This window comes from Oratosquilla oratoria, chromosome 11 (assembly GCF_046742065.1).
Source record: "Oratosquilla oratoria isolate Oo_2021 chromosome 11, ASM4674206v1, whole genome shotgun sequence".
NCBI lineage: Eukaryota > Metazoa > Arthropoda > Malacostraca > Stomatopoda > Squillidae > Oratosquilla > Oratosquilla oratoria.
In genome coordinates this window covers 70,385,740-70,412,625 of record NC_134787.1, presented here as the reverse complement: position 1 = coordinate 70,412,625, position 26,886 = coordinate 70,385,740, and the positions used below count along the sequence as shown (strand labels likewise).

At 42.3% G+C, this 26,886-nt stretch overlaps 1 protein-coding gene across 2 annotated transcripts in view; it reads left to right on the top strand.

Moving 5' to 3' along the window:
- Positions 1-26,886, top strand: part of LOC143029923 (uncharacterized) — a 53,140-nt gene that overhangs the window by 8,156 nt on the left and 18,098 nt on the right. For both annotated transcript variants that reach the window (XM_076193128.1, XM_076193127.1), the window contains exon 3: positions 12,989-14,149. In XM_076193128.1, coding sequence (XP_076049243.1) covers positions 12,989-14,149 — 1,161 coding nt within the window. The remainder of the gene's footprint in view (positions 1-12,988; positions 14,150-26,886) is intronic.

Below are 26,886 nucleotides of genomic sequence, written 5' to 3'. Positions count from 1 at the left end.
TTGGCTCGCAGTGTTTTGTTAGCAATTTGCTCTGCAAATGCATTGCATTCTCCCTAGCTTTTTTTATAGCCTCACGATTCTTCAACACCGTCCAGACTGTCAATTGGGCTAGGCCCAAGTTTCAACTTATGGCAGACGTACCCATCTCCCTGCTCTTTCCTCTTCAAAATATCTAATTTTACCTCCAATGTCAGACTACTCCTCTTTCGTTTTGCCTTTTCAACTCCAGCAGTGTCTGCAGAACGTTTAGTGGCCATTATGGGTGCGTCACTGTGTGTCATGATAATAATATCCACAAATAACACACTGTAAGGATTTAACATGTGTTCAAAGGGAAAATGCGGGAAGAGACTGATTGTTGTGGTGGCCGCATGGCATGGTGGCGCTATGGTACGGTGTAAAGAAAACACGAGCGGATACTGTATCTGTGAATTTTTCTTACCGTAAATAGAATCAAGGGTAGTAATTACCAAATACTGTAACTGAATTTACCGGATAAAGAATTACTGTATAAGGAGGACTCACTGTAGCTTTAAATACTTGGGAACAAATGTAGTGGGAAAGGGAGGAGTAAAGGTGGAGGTAAAATGAATAATGATTCGATGTTGTATCACAATACTTGTGATATAAAATATAAAGTTACAGCTGTATTACTTGATCTCTTTCACTCTAAAAAGTAATAACCACAGTTCACAGTTCAAGCCAGTTCACAGAATATGGGGGTCACTCAGCTACAACTACAAATTAAATATAATGAAGACATGACCTGGGACTAGTGATTATCACAAATGATATATCCCCAGACAAACATAGAAACAAGATTGTCTGCAAAACCTACAACTTACTGAGAGCAATAAAAGTGGGAAATAAGCCAGTTGTTTGCTGATGACACTGAGCTTGTAGCAGGATCAGAGGAGGGATTGAGGAAGTTAGTGACAGAGTTTGAGAAGGTGTGTGAAAGAAGGAAGATGAAGATGAATGTGGGCAGAAGTAAGGTGATAAGTTGTACAAGGGGAGATAGTGACAGCGGGCTGGAAGTGAGCGTTAGGGGAGAGAGACTGGAGGAAGTGGATAGTTTTAGATACTTGGGTGCGAGTGTGGGGGGAGAGGTGGGGGTGGAATGTGGATTGAGAGAGGTGAGTGGGTGCCTTGGTGGATTGGGAAGTGTAATGAGAAATAGACATCTGGGAATGGATGCTAAGGGGAGGTTGTATTTACCCAGTTGTATTATACGGGAAGAGAGCCATGCTCGTGGTTACTGTATATACTTGTCTATAGGTCAATCTCGTGTAAAGGTCGACCCCCCATTTTTGGCCAAAAAATCTGGAATTTTCCATATACCTCAAGTACAGGTCGCATATTACGTTGATACATTTTAATTTACATACATATACCAAGGCTTTTTCCCCCTTACAAGGGAGGTAGCCAAAAATAAAAAGGCATAAAATTATTCCCACCCATTCCATCCCTGAATACACTCCACTCCCATCTTAGCACCTCCCCTCTTCCCCAAAGCCCCCTTCACCCCATCCATCCACTCATCCTAGGACATCCCCTCATGTTCACTCCCTCCACATCTGCCTTCCATACCTCTTTTACTAGTCTTTCTTCACTCATTCTTTCCATGTGTCCAAACCATCCTAATACTCTTTCATCAACCCTATCTCCCAACTCCCTTTCCACCCCTGTTCTCCTCCTCACCTCCTCATTTCTCACTCTATCTAGCCTAGTAACCCCCATCATACTTCTCAGACACCTCATCTCAAACACATTCAAACTCCTTTTCTCTTCCTCTCGTATGTTCCATGTTTTTGCCCCATACAGTGCTGTTGGCACAATCACTCCTTCATACAGTCTCCTCATAGCATCCATTCCCAAATGTCTATTCCTCATTGCACTCTTCAATCCTCCTAGGCATTTACTCGCTTCTCTCAATCTACATTCTACCTCCACCTTCACTCCACCTTTTCCTGCCACATTTGCACCCAAGTATCTAAAACTATCCATTTCCTCCAGTCGCTCTCCCTTAATGCTCACTTCCAGTCTACTGCCACTTTCACCTCTTGTACATCTCATCACCTTACTTTTACCCACATTTATCTTTAGCTTTCTTCTATTACATACTCTCCCAAACTCTGTCACCAGCTTCCTCAATCCCTCCTCCGATCCTGCCACAAGCGCAGTGTTGTCAGCAAACAACAGCTGGCTCACCTCCCACTTTTCTCCATTTTCTTTAACCATCTCCAATCCCTGACCCACTACCCTAGCATTTACCTCTCGCACTACCCCATCCATGTATAAGTTGAACAGCCAGGGCAACATATCGCATCCTTGACGAAGTCCCACCTTTACCTCGAACCACTCACTCTCTCCAATTCTAAACCTGACACAAGCTCTACTATCCTCATAAAATCTCTTGACAGCTCCTAGAGGCTTTCCTCCTATCCCATATATCTGCATAACCTCCCACAGTGCCTTTCTGTCTACCCCATCGTAAGCCTTTTCCAGATCCATAAAAGCCCAAAAAAACATCCTTCCCCTTTCCTATAGCTTTCTCACATATTTGTCTTACCACAAAGATCTGATCTACACAACCTCTACCCGTCCTAAATCCACACTGTTCCTCACCAATTACTCCCTCTGTTCCTCTCCTAATCCTCTCAATCAAGATCCTCCCATAAGCCTTCCCAACTACACTTAACCACTTCCATGCGGTGACGCCTATGTAGGCAGCATGAGGAGCAAGTGGGTACTCGATGATGCCGACGTCGGCATCTTGATTATATTTATTGTAGTCGTACTTACGTAATTTCTATTCTCTCTAAACTGGCTTCATCAATTTTCTATGGTTATCAAAATACACGGGTGAAAGAGAACGAATAATTGAGCACTGACTTTATTTTTTATAATGCATTTATTATGACGCAACATCGCACGTCGGGCAGCTAATGCTGCCAGACGTGCGATGTGCCCCGGAGTGAAGAGGTTAACAAGCTAATCCCTCTGAAACTACTACATTCACACTTGTTCCCTTTTCCCTTGTAAAGTGGAACTATACAGGCACTCCTTTAGTCCTCTGGCACTCTACCTTCTCTCCAGCCAGTCCACCATCACTGTACCTCCTTTTTTTAGACATTCTGTATGGCATCCCTCCAGACCAGGTGCCTTACCTGCTTTCATCATCTTAACAACTGCCTTCACTTCATCCTTCCTTATTTCTCCTCCATTTTCCTAACTCATCACGGTCATTTTCTTAGTATTTCCCACTGCAACTATCTTTCCCTCCCTATCCTCCTTCACATTTAGCAACTTCCTAAAATATTCTGCCCATCTTCCCCTTACTGCCTTCTCTTCCATTATCATCTCTTCATCTGCACCTTTTACCTTTTCTTCTCTACTTGATTCGCCTCCTCTTCCTCTCTTAATTTCTTTCCAAAACATCTTTTTATTACTTTCAAAAATTTCTGTCATACTCTTACCCCACTTCACATCTGCTCTCCTCTTTGCCTCCTTTACCTTTTGCTTTACTTCTCTTTTCGTTTCTTTGTACCTCTCATATGACTCCCTCATCCTATTTTGTAACCAATCTGTGAAAGCTCGCTTCTTCTCTTCTACAACCTTCTTTGTTTCCTCATCCCACCATTCACTACCCTTCCTTCTATTTCCTCCTGTCCTTCTTGTTCCACACACCATCTTTGCACACTTTGTGACTCCCTCCTTGAACCATCCCCATTCCTCCTCCACACCTAGCTCTACTCTATCCTTCACTCCCTCCCACTCCTCCTTCAGCTTCTTCTTGTACTCCTTTTCCTTTTCATTTAACCCCTTCCATACGGTGCCGCCTACATAGGCGGCATGGGGAGCAAGTGGATACACGAGGCTGCCATATCGGCGTCTTGATTATATTTATTGTAGCTGTCCCTGCAAAACTGACATACTCTCTAAACTGGCTTCATCACATTTTCTATGGTTATCAAAATTCACGGGTGAAAGAGAGAACAATCGATATAAGCGGTGACTATTTTTTATGATGCGAGTATTATTTCACAACATCGTACGTCTGGCAGCTAATGCTGCCCGCGAGATTTTGGCCCGGAGTGAAGTGGTTAAAGAGTTCACTCTAAGCACCTCCCTACCTTTTGTCCCTTTCCTCTTTCTCCATCTATCCTCCACTCTCAACTTACCTTCCACCATAAAATGATCTGATATTCCCCCACCCTCTCCCCTTAGCACATGTACATCCTTAACTCTTTCTATCATAATCCTATTTACCACTACATAATCCATCAACACTCTATCTACCACCCTTCCCTCCACCACCCTCTCCCATGTGTACTTATACTTGACTTTCTTCCGAAACACTGTATTTGCTATCATCAACTCTCTTTCTAGATATATTTCCACCATCAACTCTCCACTACGATTCTTTCCTGGAACTCCACATTTCCCAACCATTCCATCAATTGGACCATTTCCTACCCTAGCATTAAGGTCTCCCAGTACTATTACATTGACATTTCTCCCTAAATCCTCTATGCACTCATTTATATCTATCCAAAAGGCCTCCCTTTCTTCTACACTCTTCTCACTACCAGGCCCATATGCACTTACAAAGATCCACATCTCCTTTCCCAGTTTCACCTTCATCCACATTATCCTTGAGGAAACCTCCTTCCACTCCACTACACATTTACCTATCTCTTCACTTACTAGAATAGCCACCCCTTCCCTCCCTCAGCCTCTCTTCACTCCTGATAACCTCCCACTTACACTCCCAAACTTACACTCACCCTTCCCTTTCAACTTAGTTTCACTCAAAGCCAACACATCCATCTTTCTTCTCACAAACATACTACCTATCTCTTCCCTTTTACTCTCATCTGTACCACATCCACACACATTAAAAGACCCAAACCTTAGGGTGCTGGTCGGAAAACTCCCAGACCCTCTTATGCCTTTACTTTTTCATTTAGGAATGTCCCCTGTGGGGCTACAAGGAGAAGGATGCTTAGTCCCACTCCCCGTCCCTTTCTTCTCGCCTCTTACGATCCAAGTGGAAATACTTGGTGGCAGTATTCTTTTCCCCCACCACAGGGAATTCCCCCATCACAGAAATTGAATACTCAGAGAAATGGTACAGGACAGCAGCAAGGGGTTGGGGGACAGCATAACGGAGGGACAGTCGTAGTATAAAAGTGTCATCATTTCTCTATGAAGAGTTTTCCTCTATCATAGACAAAATGATGTGTGGCTCTGGTCCATAGGGGTGCCCCATATAGACCTTAAAGTATCAACTGCATGCTACTTTGCCACAATAACAAGCAGCTAATACCCCAAAATTAATAATTAATTTTCTATTGCTATATTACGCCCATTGTCGAAACTAAAAAAATACCCAAATTTGAGAATATCACAGCATTTCATTATTTTTAAAAAACTATGGGTACTATAATAGTATACGTGATATAATAAGCTCGCCTGTGCTAAGAATTTTAACAAACAGGTAAAACCACAGTATGGGGTTACCGTATCTAGAAGGAAATTCACATGTTTTGGTATGTACCGTGTATTTTATGTCCCCATTGTTTACTGGTAGTAACTAGTAGGTAAATATTTTGATTTCTGAACCTAAAGAAAAGGTAAGAGTTCTTCCTAGCCTTTCTTGTCATGTCTGGATTTCAACCTAACAAGATTATTACCCGTCTGGGGTATTGGCTGCTTGTTATTGTGGCAAAGTAGCATGCAGTCGATACTTTAGGGTCTATATGGGGCGCCCCTATGGACCAGAGCCACACATCATTTTGTCTATGATAGAAGAAATTCTGTTCATAGAGAAATGATGACACTTTTATACTACGACTGTCCCTCCGTTATGCTGTCCCCCAACCCCTTGTTGCTGTCCTGTACCATTTCTCTGAGTATTCTCTTTCTGTGATGGGGGAATTCCCTGTGGTGGGGGAAAAGAATACTGCCACCAAGTATCCCACTTGGATCGTAAGAGGCGAGAAGAAAGGGACGGGGAGAGGGACTAGGCATCCTTCTCCCTGTAGCCCCACGGGGCACATATCCTAAAAAGAAAAGTGAAGGCATAAGGGGTGCTGGAGGGCCTCGGGCCAGCACCCTAAGGTTTGGGTCTTTTAATGTGCGTGGATGTGGTACAGATGAGAGTAGAAGGGAAGAGATAGGTAGTATGTTTGTGAGAAGAAAGATGGATATGTTGGCTTTGAGTGAAACTAAGTTGAAAGGGAAGGGTGAGTGTAAGTTTGGGAGTGTAAGTGGGAGGTTATCAGGAGTGAAGAGAGGGCGAGGGAGGGAAGGGGTGGCTATTCTAGTAAGTGAGGAGAAAGGTAAACAGGTAGTGGAGTGGAAGGAGGTTTCCTCAAGGATAATGTGGATGAAGGTGAAACTGGGAAAGGAGATGTGGGTCTTTGTAAGTGCATATGGGCCTGGTAGTGAGAAGAGCGTGGAAGAAAGGGAGGCCTTTTGGATAGATTTAAATGAGTGCATAGAGGGTTTAGGAAGAAATGTCAATGTAATAGTACTGGGAGACCTTAATGCTAGGGTGGGAAATGGTCCAATCGATGGAGTGGTTGGGAAGTGTGGAGTTCCAGGAAACAATCGTAGTGGAGAGTTGATGGTGGAAATGTGTCTAGAAAGAGAGTTGATGATAGCAAATACAGTGTTTCGGAAGAAAGTCAAGCATAAGTACACATGGGACAGGGTGGTGGAGGGAAGGGTGGTAGATAGAGCACTAATGGATTATGTAGTGGTAAATAGGATTATGATAGGAAGAGTTAAGGATGTACATGTGCTAAGGGGAGAGGGTGGGGGAATATCAGATCATTTTTTGGTGGAAGGTAAGCTGAGAGTGGAGGATAGATGGAGAAAGAGGAAAGGGACAAAAGGTAGGGAGGTTCTTAGAGTGAACTCCTTGAATGAAAAGGAAAAGGAGAAGGAGTACGAAAAGAAGCTGAAGGAGGAGTGGGAGGGAGTAAAGGATGGAGCATAGATGGGTGTGGAGGAGGAATGGGGATGGTTCAAGGAGGGAGTCTTAAAGTGTGCAAGGATGGTGTGTGGAACAAGAAGGACAGGGGGAAATAGAAGAAAGGGTAGTGAATGGTGGGATGAGGAAACAAAGAAGGTTGTAGAAGAGAAGAAGCAAGCATTCACAGATTGGTTACAAAAGAGGACGGGGGAGTCATATGAGATGTACAAAGAAAAGAAAAGAGAAGTAAAGCAAAAGGTAAAGGAGGCAAAGAGGAGAGCAGATGTGAAATGGGGTAGGAGTATGACAGAAAATTTTGAAAGTAATAAAAAGATGTTTTGGAAAGAAATTAAGAGAGGAAGAGGAGGCGAATCAAGTAGGGAAGAAAAGGTAAAAGGTACAGATGGAGAGATGATAATGGAAGAGATGGCAGTAAGGGGAAGATGGGCAGAATATTTTAGGGAGTTGCTAAATGTGGAGGATAGGGAAGGAAAGATAGCTGCTGTGGGAAATGCGAAGAAAATGAGAGTGATGAGTGAGGAGAATGGAGGAGAAATAAGGAAGGATGAGGTGAAGGCAGTTGTAAAGATGATGAAAGCAGGTAAGTCACCTGGTCTGGATGGATGCCATGCAGAATGTCTGAAAAAGGGAGGTTCAGTGATGGTGGACTGGTTGGTGAGGTTATTTAATGTTTGCTGGAGAGAGGGTAGAGTACCGGAGGACTGGAGAAGTGCCTGTATAGTTCCTCTTTACAAGGGAAAAGGGGACAAGTGTGAATGTAGTAATTTCAGAGGGATTAGCCTGTTAAGTGTAGTAGGGAAGGCTTATGGGAGGATCTTAATTGAGAGGATTAGGAGAGGAACAGAAGGAGTAATTGGTGAGGAACAGTGTGGATTGAGGATAGGTAGAGGTTGTGTAGATCAGATCTTTGTGGTAAGACAGATATGTGAGAAAGCTATAGGAAAGGGGAAGGATGTTTTTTGGGCTTTTATGGATCTGGAAAAGGCCTATGATAGGGTAGACAGAAAGGCACTGTGGGATGTTATGCAGATTTATGGGATAGGAGGAAAGCTTTTGGGAGCTGTCAAGAGTTTTTATGAGAGTAGTAGAGCTTGTGTCAGGATTAGAAATGGAGAGAGTGAGTGGTTTGAAGTAAAGGTGGGACTTCGTCAAGGATGCGTTATGTCGCCCTGGCTGTTCAACTTATACATGGATGGGGTGGTGCGAGAGGTGAATGCTAGGGTAGTGGGTCAGGGATTGGAGATGGTTAAAGAAAATGGAGAAAAGTGGGAGGTGAGCCAGCTGTTGTTTGTGGACGACACTGCGCTTGTGGCAGGGTCAGAGGAGGGATTGAGGAAGCTGGTGGCAGAGTTTGGGAGAGTATGTAATAGAAGAAAGCTAAAGATAAATGTGGGTAAAAGTAAGGTGATGAGATGTACAAGGGGTGAAAGTGGCAGTAGACTGGAAGTGAACATTAAGGGAGAGCGACTGGAGGAAGTGGATAGTTTTAGATACTTGGGTGCAAGTGTAGCAGGAAAAGGTGGAGTGAAGGTGGAGGTAGAATGTAGATTGAGAGAAGCGAGTAAATGCCTTGGTGGATTAAAGAGTGTAATGAGGAATAGACATTTGGAAATGGATGCGAAGAGGAGACTGTATGAAGGAGTGATTGTGCCAACAGCACTGTATGGGGCAGAAACATGGAACATAAGAGAAGAAGAGAGAAGGAGTTTGAATGTGTTTGAGATGAGGTGTCTGAGAAGTATGGTGGGGGTTACTAAGCTGGATAGAGTGAGAAATGAGGAGGTGAGGAGGAGAACAGGGGTGAAAAAGGATTTGGGAGATAGGGTTGATGAAAGAATATTAGGATGGTTTGGACACATGGAAAGAATGAGTGAAGAAAGACTAGTAAAAGAGGTATGGAAGGCAGATGTGGAGGGAGTGAACATGAGGGGACGTCCTAGGATGAGGTGGATGGATGGGGTGAAGGGGGCTTTGGGGAAGAGGGGAATGTCTGTTGAGGAAGGAAGGGAGAGGACGGAAGACAGAGGTGAGTGGAGAATGGTTGTATATGGATGATGTTGTGATTGCATGAGGAGGAATGGGCGGGGGGGTGGGGGTGAGGTAGTATGTGTGAGTAAATTTTGACGCAGCCCGAAGGGATTTCTCCCTGTCCTCTCCTTATATGCAAGGGGGGACGGAGAGGGGGGGTCGCCGATTAAATGAAGCGGCCTTGCTGTGGATGTGCTGTGTCTTGCGACACTGCTTCTGACCCAGGGCGGTGGGCAGGGTGCAGGGATGACCCGTCATCCAGGTGCTCAGATGAGAGGGAGGGTGGGAGGGGTGTGGAGTGTATTTAGGGATGAAATGGGTGGGAGTGTTTTTATGCCTTTCCCTTTTTGGCTACCTCCCTTGGAAGGGGGAAAAAGCCTTGGTATATGTATGTATGTAGGTCGACCCCTAGGTTTTGGCCTAAGAATTTTTCCTTAAGATTTCGACCTATAGACGAGTATATACGGTACCTATCTTTGTATCTCTCTGCATCAAGTTTTTTCTTAAAATCTTGAATAGTGTTTGCACACACTGTTTCGTTGTCAAATTTGTTCCAAGTATCTATCGATCTGTGCGGGAAGCTGTTCCTTTTCAGATCTCTTCTGTAACTATGCTTTTTAAGTTTCTTTTCGTGGGTGAGAGTGGATGCCTTTGACTTTGGCTACCTCCCTTGTAAGGGGGAAAAAGCCCTTGGTATATGTATGTACACTCATATATTGTTGATGGCATTATACACTTATAAACTTTGTGTTTCAGACACCATTAGAGCTTTTGATGTTGTTCTTGTATTTATCAAACGTTGTCCAACCAAATTTGATATGTCTTTTTATCTCATTTTCATGGTCTTTTTATCTAATTTTCATGATCTTTTGTCAGTTTCAATATCTGACCTTGCAGGTATAGCATCAGTTATAATTGTGAGAATCAACACCGTGTGAGATCGAAACCTTTATTGGTACGACGTTTCGCTTGTTACAGCTTTTTCAAGTACAGACATATGGCAAACACTGAGTACATATAGGACGATGGGGAAGGAACTGGGAGAGGTTATCAGGGAGGGGTGGGTGGTAGGGGGAAGGGCAGAGGGGGTGTGTGTGTGGGAAGGGGACGGGTGGGACTTGGTGAAGAAAAAGGAGGACATTTCAGACAGTTTGTTGAAATGGACTAAGAGGGACATTTCATACATTTGTGTAATGCGGGTAACAGATGGATGATAGGAGGGGCGATGTTGAACATGCCTCTGTTCTGCTCAATGGTTTTGAAGCTTTGAATGGCGGCCGCTTCCAGGCATTTCCTCCTCACCCTGTCTGGTTCACTAAAAAGAAGCTCTGCGTTATCCCAATCCATCAGGTGGTCGTTGGTGTTCCAGTGGATAACACAGGTGTTGGTGGTGATGTTGTTCCAGGAATCGCAGCGATGCTCCCGGATCCGGGTCTTCAGGTCACGGGAGGTCTCACCGATATATACTCTATCACATCCAGCACAGGGTATGCGGTAGACACCAGCGTTTTTTCCCCACATCTCGTCCTGGCTGTCACTCCTTCTGGAGAGCTCTTTGATAGTCCTGCTGGACTGGCCCACTACCTGAATGTTACAACGCCCAAGTGTCCGGGTGAGGGTGGTGGTGACGCTGCTGGCTGGAAGGATAAGCCTCCTAGCTGGATCTTTCGTTGGCTCCCACCCTTCCATTATTTTGAGTGCCTTTTTCTTGCACTGGTGGATGATGCACTCATGATGTTTTAATTTCTGAAAGACCTCCTTTAGGTGCCTAAACTCTGAGAGCTCTGAGGTAGAAACCTATAACTACACCTTTCTTAATACTGAGGTCATGGTGGGAAAGGAAGTGAGTCAAATCATCCTTATTGGTTGGTTTCCTGTAGACTGTAAATTTTAAAAGATTATCATGTTTGATAATAAGGGTATCCAAAAATGGAAGGGAATCATTGATTTCTTCCTCCGGTGAACTGGATGGATGGCTCAACCTCGTTCAGTGCCGCTTGGAGTTTGGGGATGTCAAACCGTCGGGGAAATTAGTAGTATGTCATCCACATAGCGAAGCCATACTACGTTGCTAGGAACGATATCTGAGAAAGGCCCTGCTTCCAGAATTTCCATGAACAGGTTGGCAAGGACGATTTGACTCACTTCCTTTCCCACCATGACCTCAGTATTAAGAAAGGTATAGTTATAGGTTTCTACCTCAGAGCTCTCAGAATTTGTAGCCCTGAATTCTTAGAGGACGAGTTTAGGCACCTAAAGGAGGTTTTTCAGAAATTAAAACATCAAGAGTGCATCATCCACCAGTGCAAGAAAAAGGCACTCAAAATAATGGAAGGGTGGGAGCCAACGAAAAATCCAGCTAGGAGGCTTATCCTTCCAGCCAGCAGCGTCACCACCACCCTCACCCGGACACTTGGGCGTTGTAACATTCAGGTAGTGGGCCAGTCCAGCAGGACTATCAAAGAGCTCTCCAGAAGGAGTGACAGCCAGGACGAGATGTGGGGGAAAAACGCTGGTGTCTACCGCATACCCTGTGCTGGATGTGATAGAGTATATATCGGCCAGACCTCCCGTGACCTGAAGACCCGGATCCGGGAGCATCGCTACGATTCCTGGAACAACATCACCACCAGCACCTGTGTTATCCACTGGAACACCAACGACCACCTGATGGATTGGGATAACGCAGAGCTTCTTTTTAGTGAACCAGACAGAGTGAGGAGGAAATGCCTGGAAGCGGCCGCCATTCAAAGCTTCAAAACCATTGAGCAGAACAGAGGCATGTTCAACATCGCCCCTCCTATCATCCATCTGTTACCCGCATTACACAAATGTATGAAATGTCCTCCTTTTTCTTCACCAAGTACCACCCGTCCCCTTCCCACACAACCCCCCTCCGCCCTTCCCCCTACCACCCACCCCTCCCTGATAACCTCTCCCAGTTCCTTCCCCATCGTCCTATATGTACTCAGAGTGTTTGCCATATGTCTGTACTTGGAAAAGCTGTAACAAGCGAAACGTCGTACCAATAAAGGTTTCGATCTCTCAGTGTTGATTCTCACAGTCTTGTCGGCTTTTGCCTTTGTGTTTCAACTCATCAGTTATAATTGCTTTAGTTTGAACCTTCAAATTCAACATTACTTTGGTTTTTCTCTTATTCATTTTCAGACCTATTTTGAGACTTTTTCAGATTACTCAGCATATTTTGCAATGCTTCTACTATTTTTGGAATGAGAGTAATAGTCATCTACATATTCCAAAAGACCTGTTCCCTCTTATAAGGAAGTGGCCAGTCAAGGCCACCTTTCATCCTCTCGCTTCAGTTCCTTATTATTATTCTCTCTCTCTCCTCTCTCTCTCCTCTCCTCTCCTCTCTCTCTCCTCTCTCTCTCTTTCTCTCTTCTCTCTCCGCTCTCTCACTCTCTCTCTCTCTCTCTCTCTCTCTCTCTCTCTCTCTCTCTCTCTCTCTCTAGGATATATTTATTTTGGATTTATTTTGTTATGGTAATTTAGAATGGAGAATAGTTGTATATGGCTGATGCTGTGATGCATGAGGGGGATGGGGGGGTGAGGGAATATATGTGAAGAATAAATTGACACATCCCAAAGGGATTTCTCCCTGTCTTCTCCATTTTTGCATGAAGGGATGTTTTTTCTGATTTAATAAAGCAGCCTTGCTGTGGATGTGCTGTGTTTTGCAACACTGCTTCTGACCTAGGGCAGTGGGTGAAATGCAGGGATGACCTGTCATCTAGGAGGACCTAAGATAAGAGGGAGGGAGGGGGTGGATGGGAGTGGAGTATATGGTGATATAATGGGTGGGAGTGGATTTTATGCCTTTGTTTTTTGGCTACCTCCCTTGTAAGGGAGAAAAAGCCTTTGGTGTATATATGTATTTTTCCTAAACACAGCCATTAACTAGTTTAACATTGGTTTTCTTTCTTCTCGTTCCAGCTTATGTATACAGATGCTTCCTTGGCATGTGAGGGGAAGTTCTACAAAGTGCATAAGTTCATCCTCTCAACCTGTAGTGAATACTTCAGTGACATCTTTGAGTGGACCCCCTGTGTCAATCCAGTGGTAGTCATTAATGGCATTTCATGCCGTGACCTGGAATTCCTCTTAGATTTCATGTACACTGGTGTTGTCAACGTCAATGAACCTCAGGTTTCTACATTGCTCAGAGCTGCAGAATGTCTCAGGATCAAGGGCTTGGCATTGTCATTGGACAATAATACAGAAAAACCATCTGAAAGGTTCCCAATGGTGCCAGAATCTGATGATCGATCAGACTTGGGTAGTCCAGCCAAGAAACGGAAAAAGGATGACACAAGTAGGAAAAAAGTCATGCCCATGACACATTCTCCTTTTCCTCAAACTTCATCATCCATGACACCATCACTGCCACCGCAGCCACACCAACCCCAGCCACACCAACCCCAGCCACAGCCACCACACCCGCAGCCACAGCAACCACACCCACAGCCACAGCAACCACACCCACAGCCACACCAACCACTTCAGCAGCCACAGCAACTGCACCCACAGCAACCACACCCACAGCAACCACAGCCACAGCCACAGCAACCACAGCCACAGCAACCACAACCACATCAGCCACAGCAACTTCAGCCTCCACAACCTCAGCCACAACAACAGCTACAGCCTCAGCAGCCACAAATGGAAAATCTCCATCATTCTCACAACAGTGCTCAACCCCCAACTCAAGGAACCTTCATGGACCAACAGCACCATCATCACCAGCATCACCAGCATCATCAGCATCAGCATCACCACCAACACCATAACCGCAATCCCCACCCAAATAGCACTCTCCCAGATGTAACCTCCCATGCAACTACCAGTCTACAGCAGACACCCCCACCTTGTGTACCCTCACCTATCTCAGCACCTCAGATTTCTATTCCAGAAACTCCTTTAGCACCCACATGTCCAACCTTTCATGCAAACCCTCTACTAGATGCAGAGAATAACATCACAAAATTAGAAATCCCAGACGACCCTGAGGCTCGCATCCCAGAGATATTGGAGCCATTTGTGGAATTCACAAATGTAAAAGAAGACTCACAGATGAATGTGAGAACTGAAGTACAGGTTAGTTGTAGCTGTATTTTCAGGTGGAAGATGAAGCAATATGTAATATAAAATTACAAAAGGCTACTTTTACTTCTGCAAAACCACTAACAGTAGTTGCAACAATCACACACACACACATGTATATATATATATATATATATATATATATATATATATATATATATATATATATATACACTGCTTCTGACCCAGGGCAGTGGACAAGATTCAGGGATGACCTGTATTAAAAAAAAAATGGGTATCATCCTATCTTACCTCTCCTCCTGTCTTCCTTTTCAAGGGTTTCTCTCCCTTAAAAAAAAAAAAAAAAAACATACATACATACATCCACACTTATCCAGAACCCATTTATTTTTCTTTCTGTATACACTTCACATATACCATACACCCTACAGTAAGATTGACAGGTTGCTCAAAAGTACCCCAGTAGAACACTGCATACAGAAACAAGAATCCTCTCTATAGAGGAGTATATGAATGTGATAGGTACGCAGTTTTATGTAAGAATACTTGAACTCCACACATCTATCTTATCATATCACACAAGCACTACCAGCTGAATCAATAAAGAAAAACATTAACATATGCAACAACCTACCACCAGTTCCACATATTCCACATAAAAATACATTCACACTGAGATCACCAATCAAGCTCAAGAAAGATCACCAAACTCTACTTCACCACAACCACCAGACATCAGTCCCACAAAAAAATCACTTAGTAGAAGTAAGAACCATACTGATAGAAGTAAGAACCATACTGACACACTTGTGTTCAAGACACCATCCAGCATTAAGACATTATCACCACAGAATGGAACTGCCTCAGATGCAACCACCACACAGAGGACACAAAACACATCATTCTACAGTGCCACACCCTAACAGTCCCATGACTACAACACAGTATAATATCTTCCCCACGTGACTTATGGGTCCATACAAAAGATGTAGTCAGTTTCCTGGAAGCCATGGGTCTCCTGCAAGAGAGATCTGGGGCAATGGATTGATTGATTGATCATAAAAACTTTTGACTGCTCTTAAAAGCTTTCCTCCTATCCCATATACAGTAAACCCTAGATATAACAGACAATATGGGGACAGGGATCCATTATATCCGATGGAAATACCAGACAGATCTGTTATATCCCAAAGTTTGTCCGGTATTAGAAATTAGTAGTATTAGAAATTACAGTAAATCCTCAATATAATGGACGATATGGGAATGGAGGTCTATTGTTATATCCAAAGATCCATTATAACTGAGGATCCCTCACTATGGATGAAAATCTGTTATAGCAAGGGTTTGTCCAGTCAGATTTTTTGTCCATTATATCCCATATCCAGTATATCGAGATCCGTTATGTCGAGGGTTTACTATATCTGCAATACTTCCCACAGTGCCTAACTGTCTATTCTGTCATAAGCCTTTTTCAAATCCATAAAGGCCCTAAAAACATCCTTACCTTTTCCTAAAGCTTTCTCACATATTTATCTTACTACAAAAATCTGATACACACAACCCCCACCTGTCCTGAACCCACACTGTTCCTCACCATTTACTCTCTGTTCCTCTCCTAATCTTTTCAATCAAAACCCTCCCATAAGCTTTTCTAACTACACTTAAAAAACCGATCCCTCTGAAACTACTACATTCACACTTTTCCCTTTTTCCTTTGTAAAATAGAACTATACAGGCACTCCTCCAGTCCTCCGGCACTCTACCCTCTCTTAAACAAACATTAAATAACCGCACCAGCTAGTCTACCATCACTGTACCTCCTTTTTTTAAGATATTCTGCATGACACCCATCCAACCCAGGTGCCTTACCTGCTCTCATCATCTTAACTGCCTTCACCTCATCTTTCCTTATTTCTCCTCTATTTTCCTCACTCATCACTGTCATTTTCTTACTGCTACCCACTGCAACCACCTTTCCCTCACTATCCTCCTTCACATTTAGCAACTCCCTAAAATACTCTGCCCATCTTACTCTTATTGCAATCTCTTCCATCATGATATCTCTATCTGCACCTCTTACTTTTTCTTCTCTACTTGATTTGCCTCCTCTTCCTCTCTTAATTTCTTTCCAAAACATCTTATTACTTTCAAAATTTTCTGTCATACTCTTACCCCATTTCACATCTGCTCTCCTTTTTGCCTCCTTTATCTTATGCTTTACTTCTCTTTTTGTACCTCTCATATGATTCTCTCATCCTATTTTGTAACCAATCTGTGAATGCTCACTTCTTCTCTTCTACAACCTTCTTTGCTTCCTCATCCCACCACTCACTACCCTTCCTTCTATTTCCTCCCATCCTCCTTGTTCCTCACACCATCTTTGGACACATTGTGACTCTGTCCTTGAACCATCCCCATTCCTCCTTCACTCCTAGTTCCACTCTATCTTTCACTCCTCCCACTCCTCTCTCAGCTTCTTGTACTCCTTCTCCTTTTTTCTTACTCATTTAAACAGTTTACTCTAAGCACCTCCCTACCTTCTGTTTTACCATGATTTTATTAAAGTATTATTATATTTAAAACATAATTTAAACATACATATACCAAAGGCTTTTTCCCCTACATGGGGGGGTAGCCACAAAGAAAAAGGCATAGAAACCACTCCCACCCATTCCATTTCCTATATATTCCACTCCCCTCCACCCTCCCTCTTATCTTGGCCTCCCGGATGACGGGTCATCCCTGCATCTTGTCCACTGCCCTGGGTCAGAAACAGTGTCGCAAGACACAGGACATCCACAGCAAGGCCGCTTCATTAAATCGGCGACCCCCCCTCTCCGTCCCCCCATGCATAAAAGGAGAAGACGGGGAGAAATCCCTTCGGGCTGCGTCAAATTTTGCTCACACATACTACCTCACCCACATCCCCCTGCCCATTCCACCTCATGCATCACAACATCATCCATATACAACCATTCTCCATTCACCCCTGTTTTTTGTCCTCTCCCGTCCTTCCTCAACAGATATTCCCCTCTTCCCCAAAGCCCCCTTCACCCCATCCATCCACCTCATCCTAGGACGTCCCCTCATGTTCACTCCCTCCACATCTGCCTTCCATACCTCTTTTACTAGTCTTTCTTCACTCATTCTTTCCATGTGTCCAAACCATCCTAATACTCTTTCATCAATCCTATCTCCCAACTCCCTTTCCACCCCTGTTCTTCTCCTCACCTCCTCATTTCTCACTCTATCTAGCCTAGTAACCCCCATCATACATCTCAGACACCTCATCTCAAACACATTCAAACTCCTTCTCTCTTCCTCTCTTATGTTCCATGTTTCTGCCCCATACAGTGCTGTTGGCACAATCACTCCTTCATACAGTCTCCTCTTAGCATCCATTCCCAAATGTCTATTCATCATTACACTCTTCAATCCTCCTAGGCATTTACTCGCTTCTCTCAATCTACATTCTACCTCCACCTTCACTCCACCTTTTCCTGCCACATTTGCACCCAAGTATCTAAAACTATACATTTCCTCCAGTCGCTCTCCCTTACTGCTCACTTCCAGTCTACTGCCACTTTCACCCCTTGTACATCTCATCACCTTACTTTTACCCACATTTATCTTTAGCTTTCTTCTATCACATACTCTCCCAAACTGTCACCAACTTCCTCAATCCCTCCTCCGATCCTGCCACTATTACTATTATTGATCACTAGGGGTCTTGGAACCTAACCCTTCTCTACCAAGGAATCACTCTATATACGTGATTATATAAACTACTGATAGTTGTTTTGCAAAAGTAAAGTGGCCTTTTGTCACCTTGGAATATGAAGCAAAGGTCATTTGCTTTGTTTTTGTGAATAGTTTTGGAAAGATTAGTATTGTGATGTTTAGATATTGCTTACTTAAGTAGTAAATTGAGCACACTGTAAGCAATTGAATTTACTAATGTATTTCTGAGGAGAGATTGCAGCAGTTGGTGTCTTGAGATTGGAAAGGGTTTGCGAAAGAAGAAAGTTAAAAGTAAATATGAGCCAAATTAAAATTATGATGTGAACAAAAAATGAGCTTACTTCAAATATATACAACACCCATCTGTACCACAAAATATTCATACAAAAACACACACTCTCAGATCACTAAATACCTTCAAGACACCACCAAACTCATACACCAAAAACCTCCAGACATAAGCCCCATAGGAAAAAAAAAATCCCACATCTAGTAAGAACAACACTATTAAGATTGCACTCCGGACACCATCCAGCATTGTGTGTTAGATTTAAATTACATTTATGTCTATTTGTAATATGTTTTTGTCTATGTTCGAGGAAATCTCTACTCATAGTGAAATGATGCTACTTTATTGTACTGTGACTGTACCTTCATTATGCTTTCCCCCCTCTTAATACTGTGTACCACTTCTTTGAGTATATATTTGCATTTTCACCTCTGGAGTCTTCCCATTCAAGTTGTAAAGGCAGCTAAAATGGGACAGAGTGATGGGACCACGCATCCTGCTCTCTGTACATTTCTATGAGAAGTCAAGGCAGAAGAGGGTCTTGGGAGGAGTTTTCCAAACAGAACCCTAAGGTTTTGGGTCTTTTTTATGTGCATGGGTACGGCACAGATGAAAGTAAAAGGGAAGAGATAGACAGTATATTTGTAAGAAAGAAGATGAATGTATTGGCATTAAGTTGAAACGGGGGATTTTTAGTTTGGGAGTGTAATGGGGAGAGTGTCAGGAGTGAGGAGAGGATGAGGGAGGGAAGGGGTAACTTTACTAGTAAATGAGGAGATAGGTAAAGGTGTGGGAGAGTAGAAGGAGGTTTCTTCAAGGTTAAAGTCTTCCATATGATGACACCTATGTAAGCAAAAGATAAAGGAGGCAAAAAGGAGAGCAGATGTGAAAGGGAGTAAGAGTATGACAGAAAATTTTGAAAGCAATAAAAGAGATGTTTTGGAAGGAAATTAAGAGAGAAACAGGAGGCAAATCAAGTAGAGAAGAAAAAGTAAAAGGTGCAGATGGAGAGATTATAATGGAAGAGACAGCAGTAAGAAGATGGGCAGAGTATTTTAGGGAGTTGCTGAGTGTGAAGGAGGATATGGAGGAAAAGGTAGTTGCAGTGGGAAGGGCCAAGAAAATGACTGATGAGGAAAATGGAGGAGAAATAAGGAAAGATGAGGTTAGATCAGTTATTAAAATGATGAGAGCAGGTAAGGCACCTGGACTGGATGGGTCATGTGGAGTGTCTAAAAAAGGGAGGTACAGTGATGGTGGACTGGCTGGTGAGATTGTCAAATATTTGTGTAAAAAAGGGTAGAGTCCTAGAGGACTGCCTGTATAGTTCCACTTTACAAGGGAAAAGGGGAGAAGTGTGAGTGTAGTAGTTTCAGAGGGCTCAGTTTGTTGAGTGTAGTTGGTATTAGCTCCAATCAGTCTTTTCTCCAGCCCTGCTCCAGTCACATCTTCCTTTACATGGGACTCAGCACTCCACATAGCAGGTCAACAACACTGCCACCTGTGTCTGTTCACTGAACCACACAATATCCAATATGGCTGCCCTCAACCAAATGACAACACATGAACATTGGAACAATGCTCGGTCATCTCTCTCTCTCTCCTCTCTCTCTCTCTCTCTCTCTCTCTCTCTCTCTCTCTCTCTCTCTCTCTCTCTCTCTCTCTCTCTCTCTCCAAGTGAAGATAAAACTGAAGGTCCATAAAAATCATGGCCAAGGCCAATTTATTGTTATGGAATAAAATCTTGCTTATTTTATGAATGTCTGCATAGCTAAAAACTTCTTACAACCTATTTACATTATTTATAAGCCAAGGAATCCTATTGACCAGAGAGGACTGCTCACAAACACTGGGCTGAGACCCCTTCTTAGTAAGGCAGTTGGCAAGTTGCTCAGAAGTTCCATCCCAAAAAACAGAGTTAATCTCACCACACAACATATCCTTCAGCAGTGCAGTGTTGATGCAAAGACCAGTCCTCCACACCATGAGAAGAATTCAAGGCTTCCACCAAACTCTTGTTGTCAACCAAGCAGTGTACAGCTAAGGTCTGGCATTTGATAATGTCCCTGATAATCCGTCCAAGATAGGAAGCAGCCTCAGTACACTCAATGAGCACCAAGGTATCAACAGACAATATGGATTTCACCAATCAGCGCAATTTCCTCAATTGCCAATGAATGAGGCATCTTCTTCCTTCCCCATCCCTGAGTAAAATCATAAATCCTCCCTGGGAGCCACCTTCAGATAGCTTCCCAAAGGAGACATCTGAGAAGCACTCGATTATACAGTCCTCCACAGCTGACAGCTTTCTAAACAGCAAGAAAAAATGGTCGCCCACAACTCTGTTGATAATTTTATTGAGTCGCACAGCATCAGCCACTGTGGCATTTTTACAATCTCTACTCAGTTCACTCACATCAAAGGCAATGTCAGGTCTTGTTTGTGTAGTTATCCAGCTCAGTTGACCAATCAGAGCACAGAATTCCTTCTTCTCATTGTCTGACAGCTCACTGGACTTAGCTGCCAAACTCAGTGATGTGAGCAGACTGGAATAGCTATACTGGCCAACCATTATACCTTCAGCTGTAGTGCCCACTTCCAAACCTATCTACTGGAAGGTAGATGATGCCATGCTCCCAGTACAGAACTCTCCTTGAAGAACATCAATAACTTTCTGGAACACCCCAGTGCCCATCCAGAGAAAATCATCCACATATACACATATGATACCACAAAGTTCACCACCTTAATACCAAGAAAATAAGGATGGTTCGAGTGGGCACACTCTTGCTGTGTCACATAGACTGTACACCGTCTTTTTCAGTCTCCAAACCTGAACACAATAATATTCTGGGGGAGAATGCAAGTAAACCTCTCACTCTATGTAGTTGCCCTGAAATGTAAATTTACTTCACATCCAGGCTGTGACACTCCCAACCAAACCCAGAAGCTGTTGCCAGAGCCAATCAAATAGATTCTTTAGAACAAGCGGGAGAGTCCTTCCAAAAGCTGGATGTGACCTCAAAACCCCTTGTTACAAGGTGTACCTTGATTATAGGGCTTCTATCTTTCACTTTTTCTGTAATAACCCACTGCACAGATATAAATTCGTGTCCTCTGTGATCCACCTCTTTTTTTTTTCTTCTTCTTCTTCTTCTTCTTCCAGCTCCTTTGCTTTTATCACTTCTTCATTTGAGTAAAATGCAAACATCTCCACTTCATCAGGGACTGCTTCCAGTTCTGCAACATCCAAAAAATCCACATATTCTCCCATCAGAATCTTTTTGGAAGTTGAACCAATTTTTATCTTTTCCTTTAGCTTTACCTCCCCGCCTCACTATTCTTCCACTCAATTGATGACCAAGGAGACAAGTTTTAAAGTAGATTTCATACTAGTATAGTTGATTTCGGAGATTGCTGACATCACAATTTCAGTCTCACGCTCAGCTAAATCGCTTGAAGCAAGAAGCATAAAAACCATCACAGATTCTGATGGTGTCATTCCCTCCTGGGCAAACTTAAAGTATCTATGTTCAAACTCACTCTCATATTGATTAATATTCATGTTATTTCTTCTGAAATTATACAAATTATGAAATGCTGCAAATTGACGTCGACCAGTTTCTAAATAATGCTCTTTACACCATCTTCACTATTCAGAACTGTTAATTCAATTTCAGATACCATCCTAGCCCAACCAGTTAATGACAAGTATATAGCCAATGCCTGCTTATCTTTTGTTAAATCAGTTAACTCACTCCATATGCTTATATCCTTTTTCCAATTTTCATATTCAGACTCATTGTCAAACTGAAAGGCACTTAGAAGAGGCCATTTCATGCTCTACTACCAGTATTAGCTCCAATCAGTCTTTTCTCCAATCCTGCCCCAGTCACCTCTTCCTTTACACTGGGGACCCAACACTCCTCATAGCAGCTCAACAACACTGCCCCTTGGTGTCTATTCATTAAACCACACAAAAATCCAATATGGCTGCCCTCAGCCAAATGACAACAAATGAACACTTCAACAGTTGGGAAGGCTTATGGAAAGGTTTTGATTAAGAGGATTAGGAAAGGAACAAAAGGAGTAATTGGTGAGGGACAGTGTGTGTTAAGGACAGGTAGGGGTTGCAGGAATCAGATTTTTGTGGTAAGGCAGATATGTTAGAAAGCTTATATATATATATATATATATATATATATATATGCAAAGTAGATCACTTGGAAAAAGAAACTAACGAAGCATAGTGCTTTTGTATATATTATATCTTCAGTGCAAAAAGTGAAGATGTAATATATGAAAGCACTCTGCTTTGTTAGTTTTTTCCAAGTGGTCTACTTTGCATAAGTGAACACATGTACCCGTGTTCTTATTAGCATATATATATATATATATATATATATATATATATATATATATATAAGGCTTATGGCATGGTAGACAGAAAGGCACTGTGAGAGTTAATACAGATATGGGATATGAGGAAAGCTGTAGTGAGTGGTTTGAGGTAGATAGGACTGTGTGAGGGATGTGTTATGTCTCCTTGGTTGTACAATTTATACATGAATGGGGTGGTGTGAGAGGTAAACGCAAGGTTAATGAGCCAGGGTTTGGAGATAGTTAAAGAAAATTGAGAAAAATGGGAGATAAGCCAGTTGTTTTTTTACTGACAACACTGCACTTATAGCAAGATCAGAGGAGGGATTAACCTGGCTTAGGTAAAGTGAGGTCAGACAAACCCCATGCTTTTTTGTTTTTTACTTTTAATATACTAATACATTGCATATAGATATGTTCTCCCCTATATCTTCTTGATGAGTGGAGTAGTTTAAGGGGGTGATAGGGGCATTCCTGAATCTTGCTCTATATAAGCTTTATAGAGCTTTTGGGCCAGTCAGACCCCACTTTACCTTAGGTGTGAGTAGCGTGGGGTTTGTTAGAACCCACTTTACCTGAGGTTTTTTCGTGTCATATAAATGTTTTATAATTTATACTTATGGGTAAATAAGAATTTCTTCTTTTTTATCCTTTTTTATGACTGACATGTCGAATTTTGTTTGTTTTCGATGGTGATGGTATTATTTGGAATGCATCGTAATTGTGTTGACTAGGGAATCATAGTTTTATGTTCATTATTATTATTATTATTTATTTATTTATTTATTTATTTATTTTATTTTTTTTTTTCCGTTATTCTGGGTAACTATTGCCTACACTGCAAAAGACCAGTGTGTCAGGAATATTCAACCCCCATCTGCAATGACTGCAATTAGATTCTTCAGTATCACAAAATCAAAAGAACCTCCAATTTTTTTCAGATTTTATGGTTTATGAAACACATTTATTATTCATTTGTTGTGGCTCTACTTTTCCTAAGATAGTTGGGACATTGGTCTCTACAAAATGATGATGACCAACCGCTTCACGTTTCCTGTTTTCAGTCAAGTACCCTCTAAAGTCAGCAATTCCTTACTTTTCATCATTTTTTTTTGTAATTTTCATAAAAAAAAAAGATATTTCTAATAATTAGAGTCACTTTCAAGCATGTAAATGGAAGAAGATAAGTTGAAGTACATATGTTTTGATTCCTATGTCACTAAATGAAGTGGAAATATTTTGTTGTATTTTTTGTGTTTGGGGTAAAAAAAAATTACCTCCGATTTTTTAAGATTTATTATTCATTTGTTATAGCTCTGTTTTTCCTTAAAGGTAGTTGGGACATTGGTCTCTACAAAATGATGATGACCAACCACTTCACATTTCCTGTTTTCAGTCAAGTACCCTCTAAAGTCAGCAATACCTTATTTTTCATCATTTTTTTGTAATTTTCATTAAAAAATATTTCTAACAATTATAGTCACTTTCAAGCATGTAAATGGAAGAAGATAAGTTGAAGTACATATGTTTTGATTTCTATGTCACTAAATGCAGTGAAAGTATTTTTATTGTATTTTTTGTGTTTGGGGTCTGTCAGACCCCGCTTTACCTGAGGTGTTTCCCCAAAAAAGCTTTACCTGAGCAGGGTTAAGGAAATTAGTGACGGAGCTTTTGAAGGTGTGTGAAAGAAGGAAGTTGAAGATAAATGTGGGTAAAAGTAAGGTGATGAGATGTACAAAGGGAGAGGACGGTAGTAAATTGGAAGTGAGTATTAAAGGAGAGAGACAGGAGGAATTGGATAGCGTTAGATACTTGGGTGCAAATGTGGTAGGAAAGGGAGGATTGGAGGTAGAATGTAGTAGTTTCAGAAGGATCAGTTTGTTGAGTAGTTGGGAAGGCATATGGGAGGGTTTTGATTAAGAGAATTAGAAGAGGAGGAACAGAGGGAGTAATTGGTGAGAAGCAGTGTGGTTTTAGGAAAGGTAGGGGTTGAATGGATCAGATTTTTGTGGTAAGACAGAGAAGTGAGAAAGCTTTAGGAAAAGGTAAGGATGTTTTTTTGGGCCTTTATGGATTTGGAAAAGGCTTATGACAAGGTAGACAAAAAGACACTGTCAGAGGTATTGCAGATATGAGATTAGAGGAAAGATGTTAAGGGGAGTCAAGAGTTTTTATGAGAGTAGTAGAGCCTGTGTTAGAAATGGAAATGGAGAGAGCGAGTGGCTTTAGATAAAGGTGAGACCAAGATATGGATGTGTGATATCTCCATGGCTGTTCAATGTGTACATGATGGGGTGGTGTAGGAGGTAAAGGTGAGGGTAATGGGCAGGGGACTGGAGATAGTTAAAGAAAATGATGAAAAGTGGGAGATGAGCCAGTTGTTTGCTGATGACACTGTTGGTGACAGAGTCAAAGGAATTAGTGACAGAGTTTGGAAAGGTATGTGATAGGAGAAAGTTGAAGGTAACTGTGAGTAAATATAAGGTGATTAGATGTACAATGGTAGAGGATGGCAGTGAGCTGGAATTAAGTCTTAAAGGAGAGAGGTTTAAGGAAGTGGATAGATTTTAGTAATTGGGGTCACATGTGACAGGAAAGGGAGGAATGGAGGTGAAATATATGCCTTAGGTGATTAAAAAGTGTCATGAAAAATAGGCATTTGGGAATGGATGCAAAGAGGAAAATATATAAGTGGGTGATTGTGCCAACAGCTCTGTATGGGGCTAAGACCTGGAATTTCAGAAGTGTAGAGAGGAAAAGTGTAAATGTATTGGAGATCAAATTTCTGAGAAGTATGGTAGCGGTTACAAAGTTGGATAGAGTGAGAAACAAGGGAATGAGGAGGAGAGTGGGGGGAGGAAAAGATGATTGCAGATAGGGCTGGTGAAAGAGTATTTGGTTTGGACACATGGAAAGGATGAGTGAAGAAATATTAGTAAAAGAGGTGTGGAAGGCAGAGATGGATAGTGAACATGAGGGGAAAGTAAGGATGCTATGGATGGATGGGGTGAAAGGGGCATTGAGGAAGGAAGGGAGAAAGCAGAAAATAGGGGTGAGTGGAGAATAGCTCTGAACAGATGATATTGTGATGTAAGAAAAGGAGGGTTGTGGGGGATGGGGGTAGGATAGAAAGTGATGATGTATGAATGATATTTTGATGTATCCCAAAGGATTTCTCCCCAATGTTCTCTTTTTTCTGCATGAGGGGACATAGAGGGGGGTTGCCAATTAAATGAAACAGCCTTACAGTGGATGTGCTGTGTCTTGCTGCATGGCTTCTGACCCAGGGCAGTGGGTGTGATGCAGGGATAACCTGTCATCCATAAGGAGCTAAGATGAAAGGGTAGTGGATGGGAGAGGAATGTGTGGGAGTGGGTACTTCCCTTTTAACTTGGCTACCTCCCTTATAAGGAGGAAAAAGTCCTTGGTATATAGATAGTGTATGTAGATATTCGAGTTGTGTGGATACTTAAGCTCCAATGCTTTGTGCACTGGTTTGTGTTGGTAAGTGTAGTGAGCTGGATACATGTGTGGCATACATTGCATTTGATGGATGTATGTGTAAAGTGTATTGACTTTGCTCATGTTGGACATGCGTATGGGCTTGTGTTGTTTTCCATGTCTCAGCTATTAGGTGTGGGAGGGCAGTCAGTACCATGTGAAAAATAAAAGAAAAGGATACAGTTGGTTACAAGTGATAGAAATAATAGTTTCTGGGTCTTATTTGAAGACCAGGTCTGCACTTTCTTGTGGAAGTGGGTTATTTTGTCCTCTTCTGTGTGGCATTATTTTTAGTGGGGAGCTGGGTTCTTCTCAAGTCATTATACTTACCCTGAAGACAGAAAAGCATCTTGCCAGCAGTACAGAGCCCCCAGCCCCTGCACAGAGTGAAAGATTAGCAAGCTGAAGAGAATACAAAGTGCACTGACTAAAATGGATCCCAGTCTTGCAGATACAACATGCAAAGAGAGATGGAAAGCACTTAACCTGTCATGGTCAAAGCAAGGAAGAATAAGGGGTGACTTCATTGCAGTTTTCACGTGTCTGGAGAGGATGAACAAAGCTAACAGAGAAAATCTGTTGGTTTGGAATGAGAGGGGTATGTGAGTCATAGAGCGGGGAATGAAGAAAGGCCAGATTTGTAAAGGGTGTGAAGTACTCTTTCCCGTACAGATGTATAAACTTCTGGAGCAGCCCAAATAGCTCAACCTGGAACTGTACATGAATTTCAAACTAGGTTTGCTAATTGGATAACAAGACAGTCTGCCACAACCATAGCTCCTTTCCTGTATGCTGCAATTACATAAATACAGGAAGGTAAATACACAGACTGGAAAACCACAGCCCTACAGTAGTTATC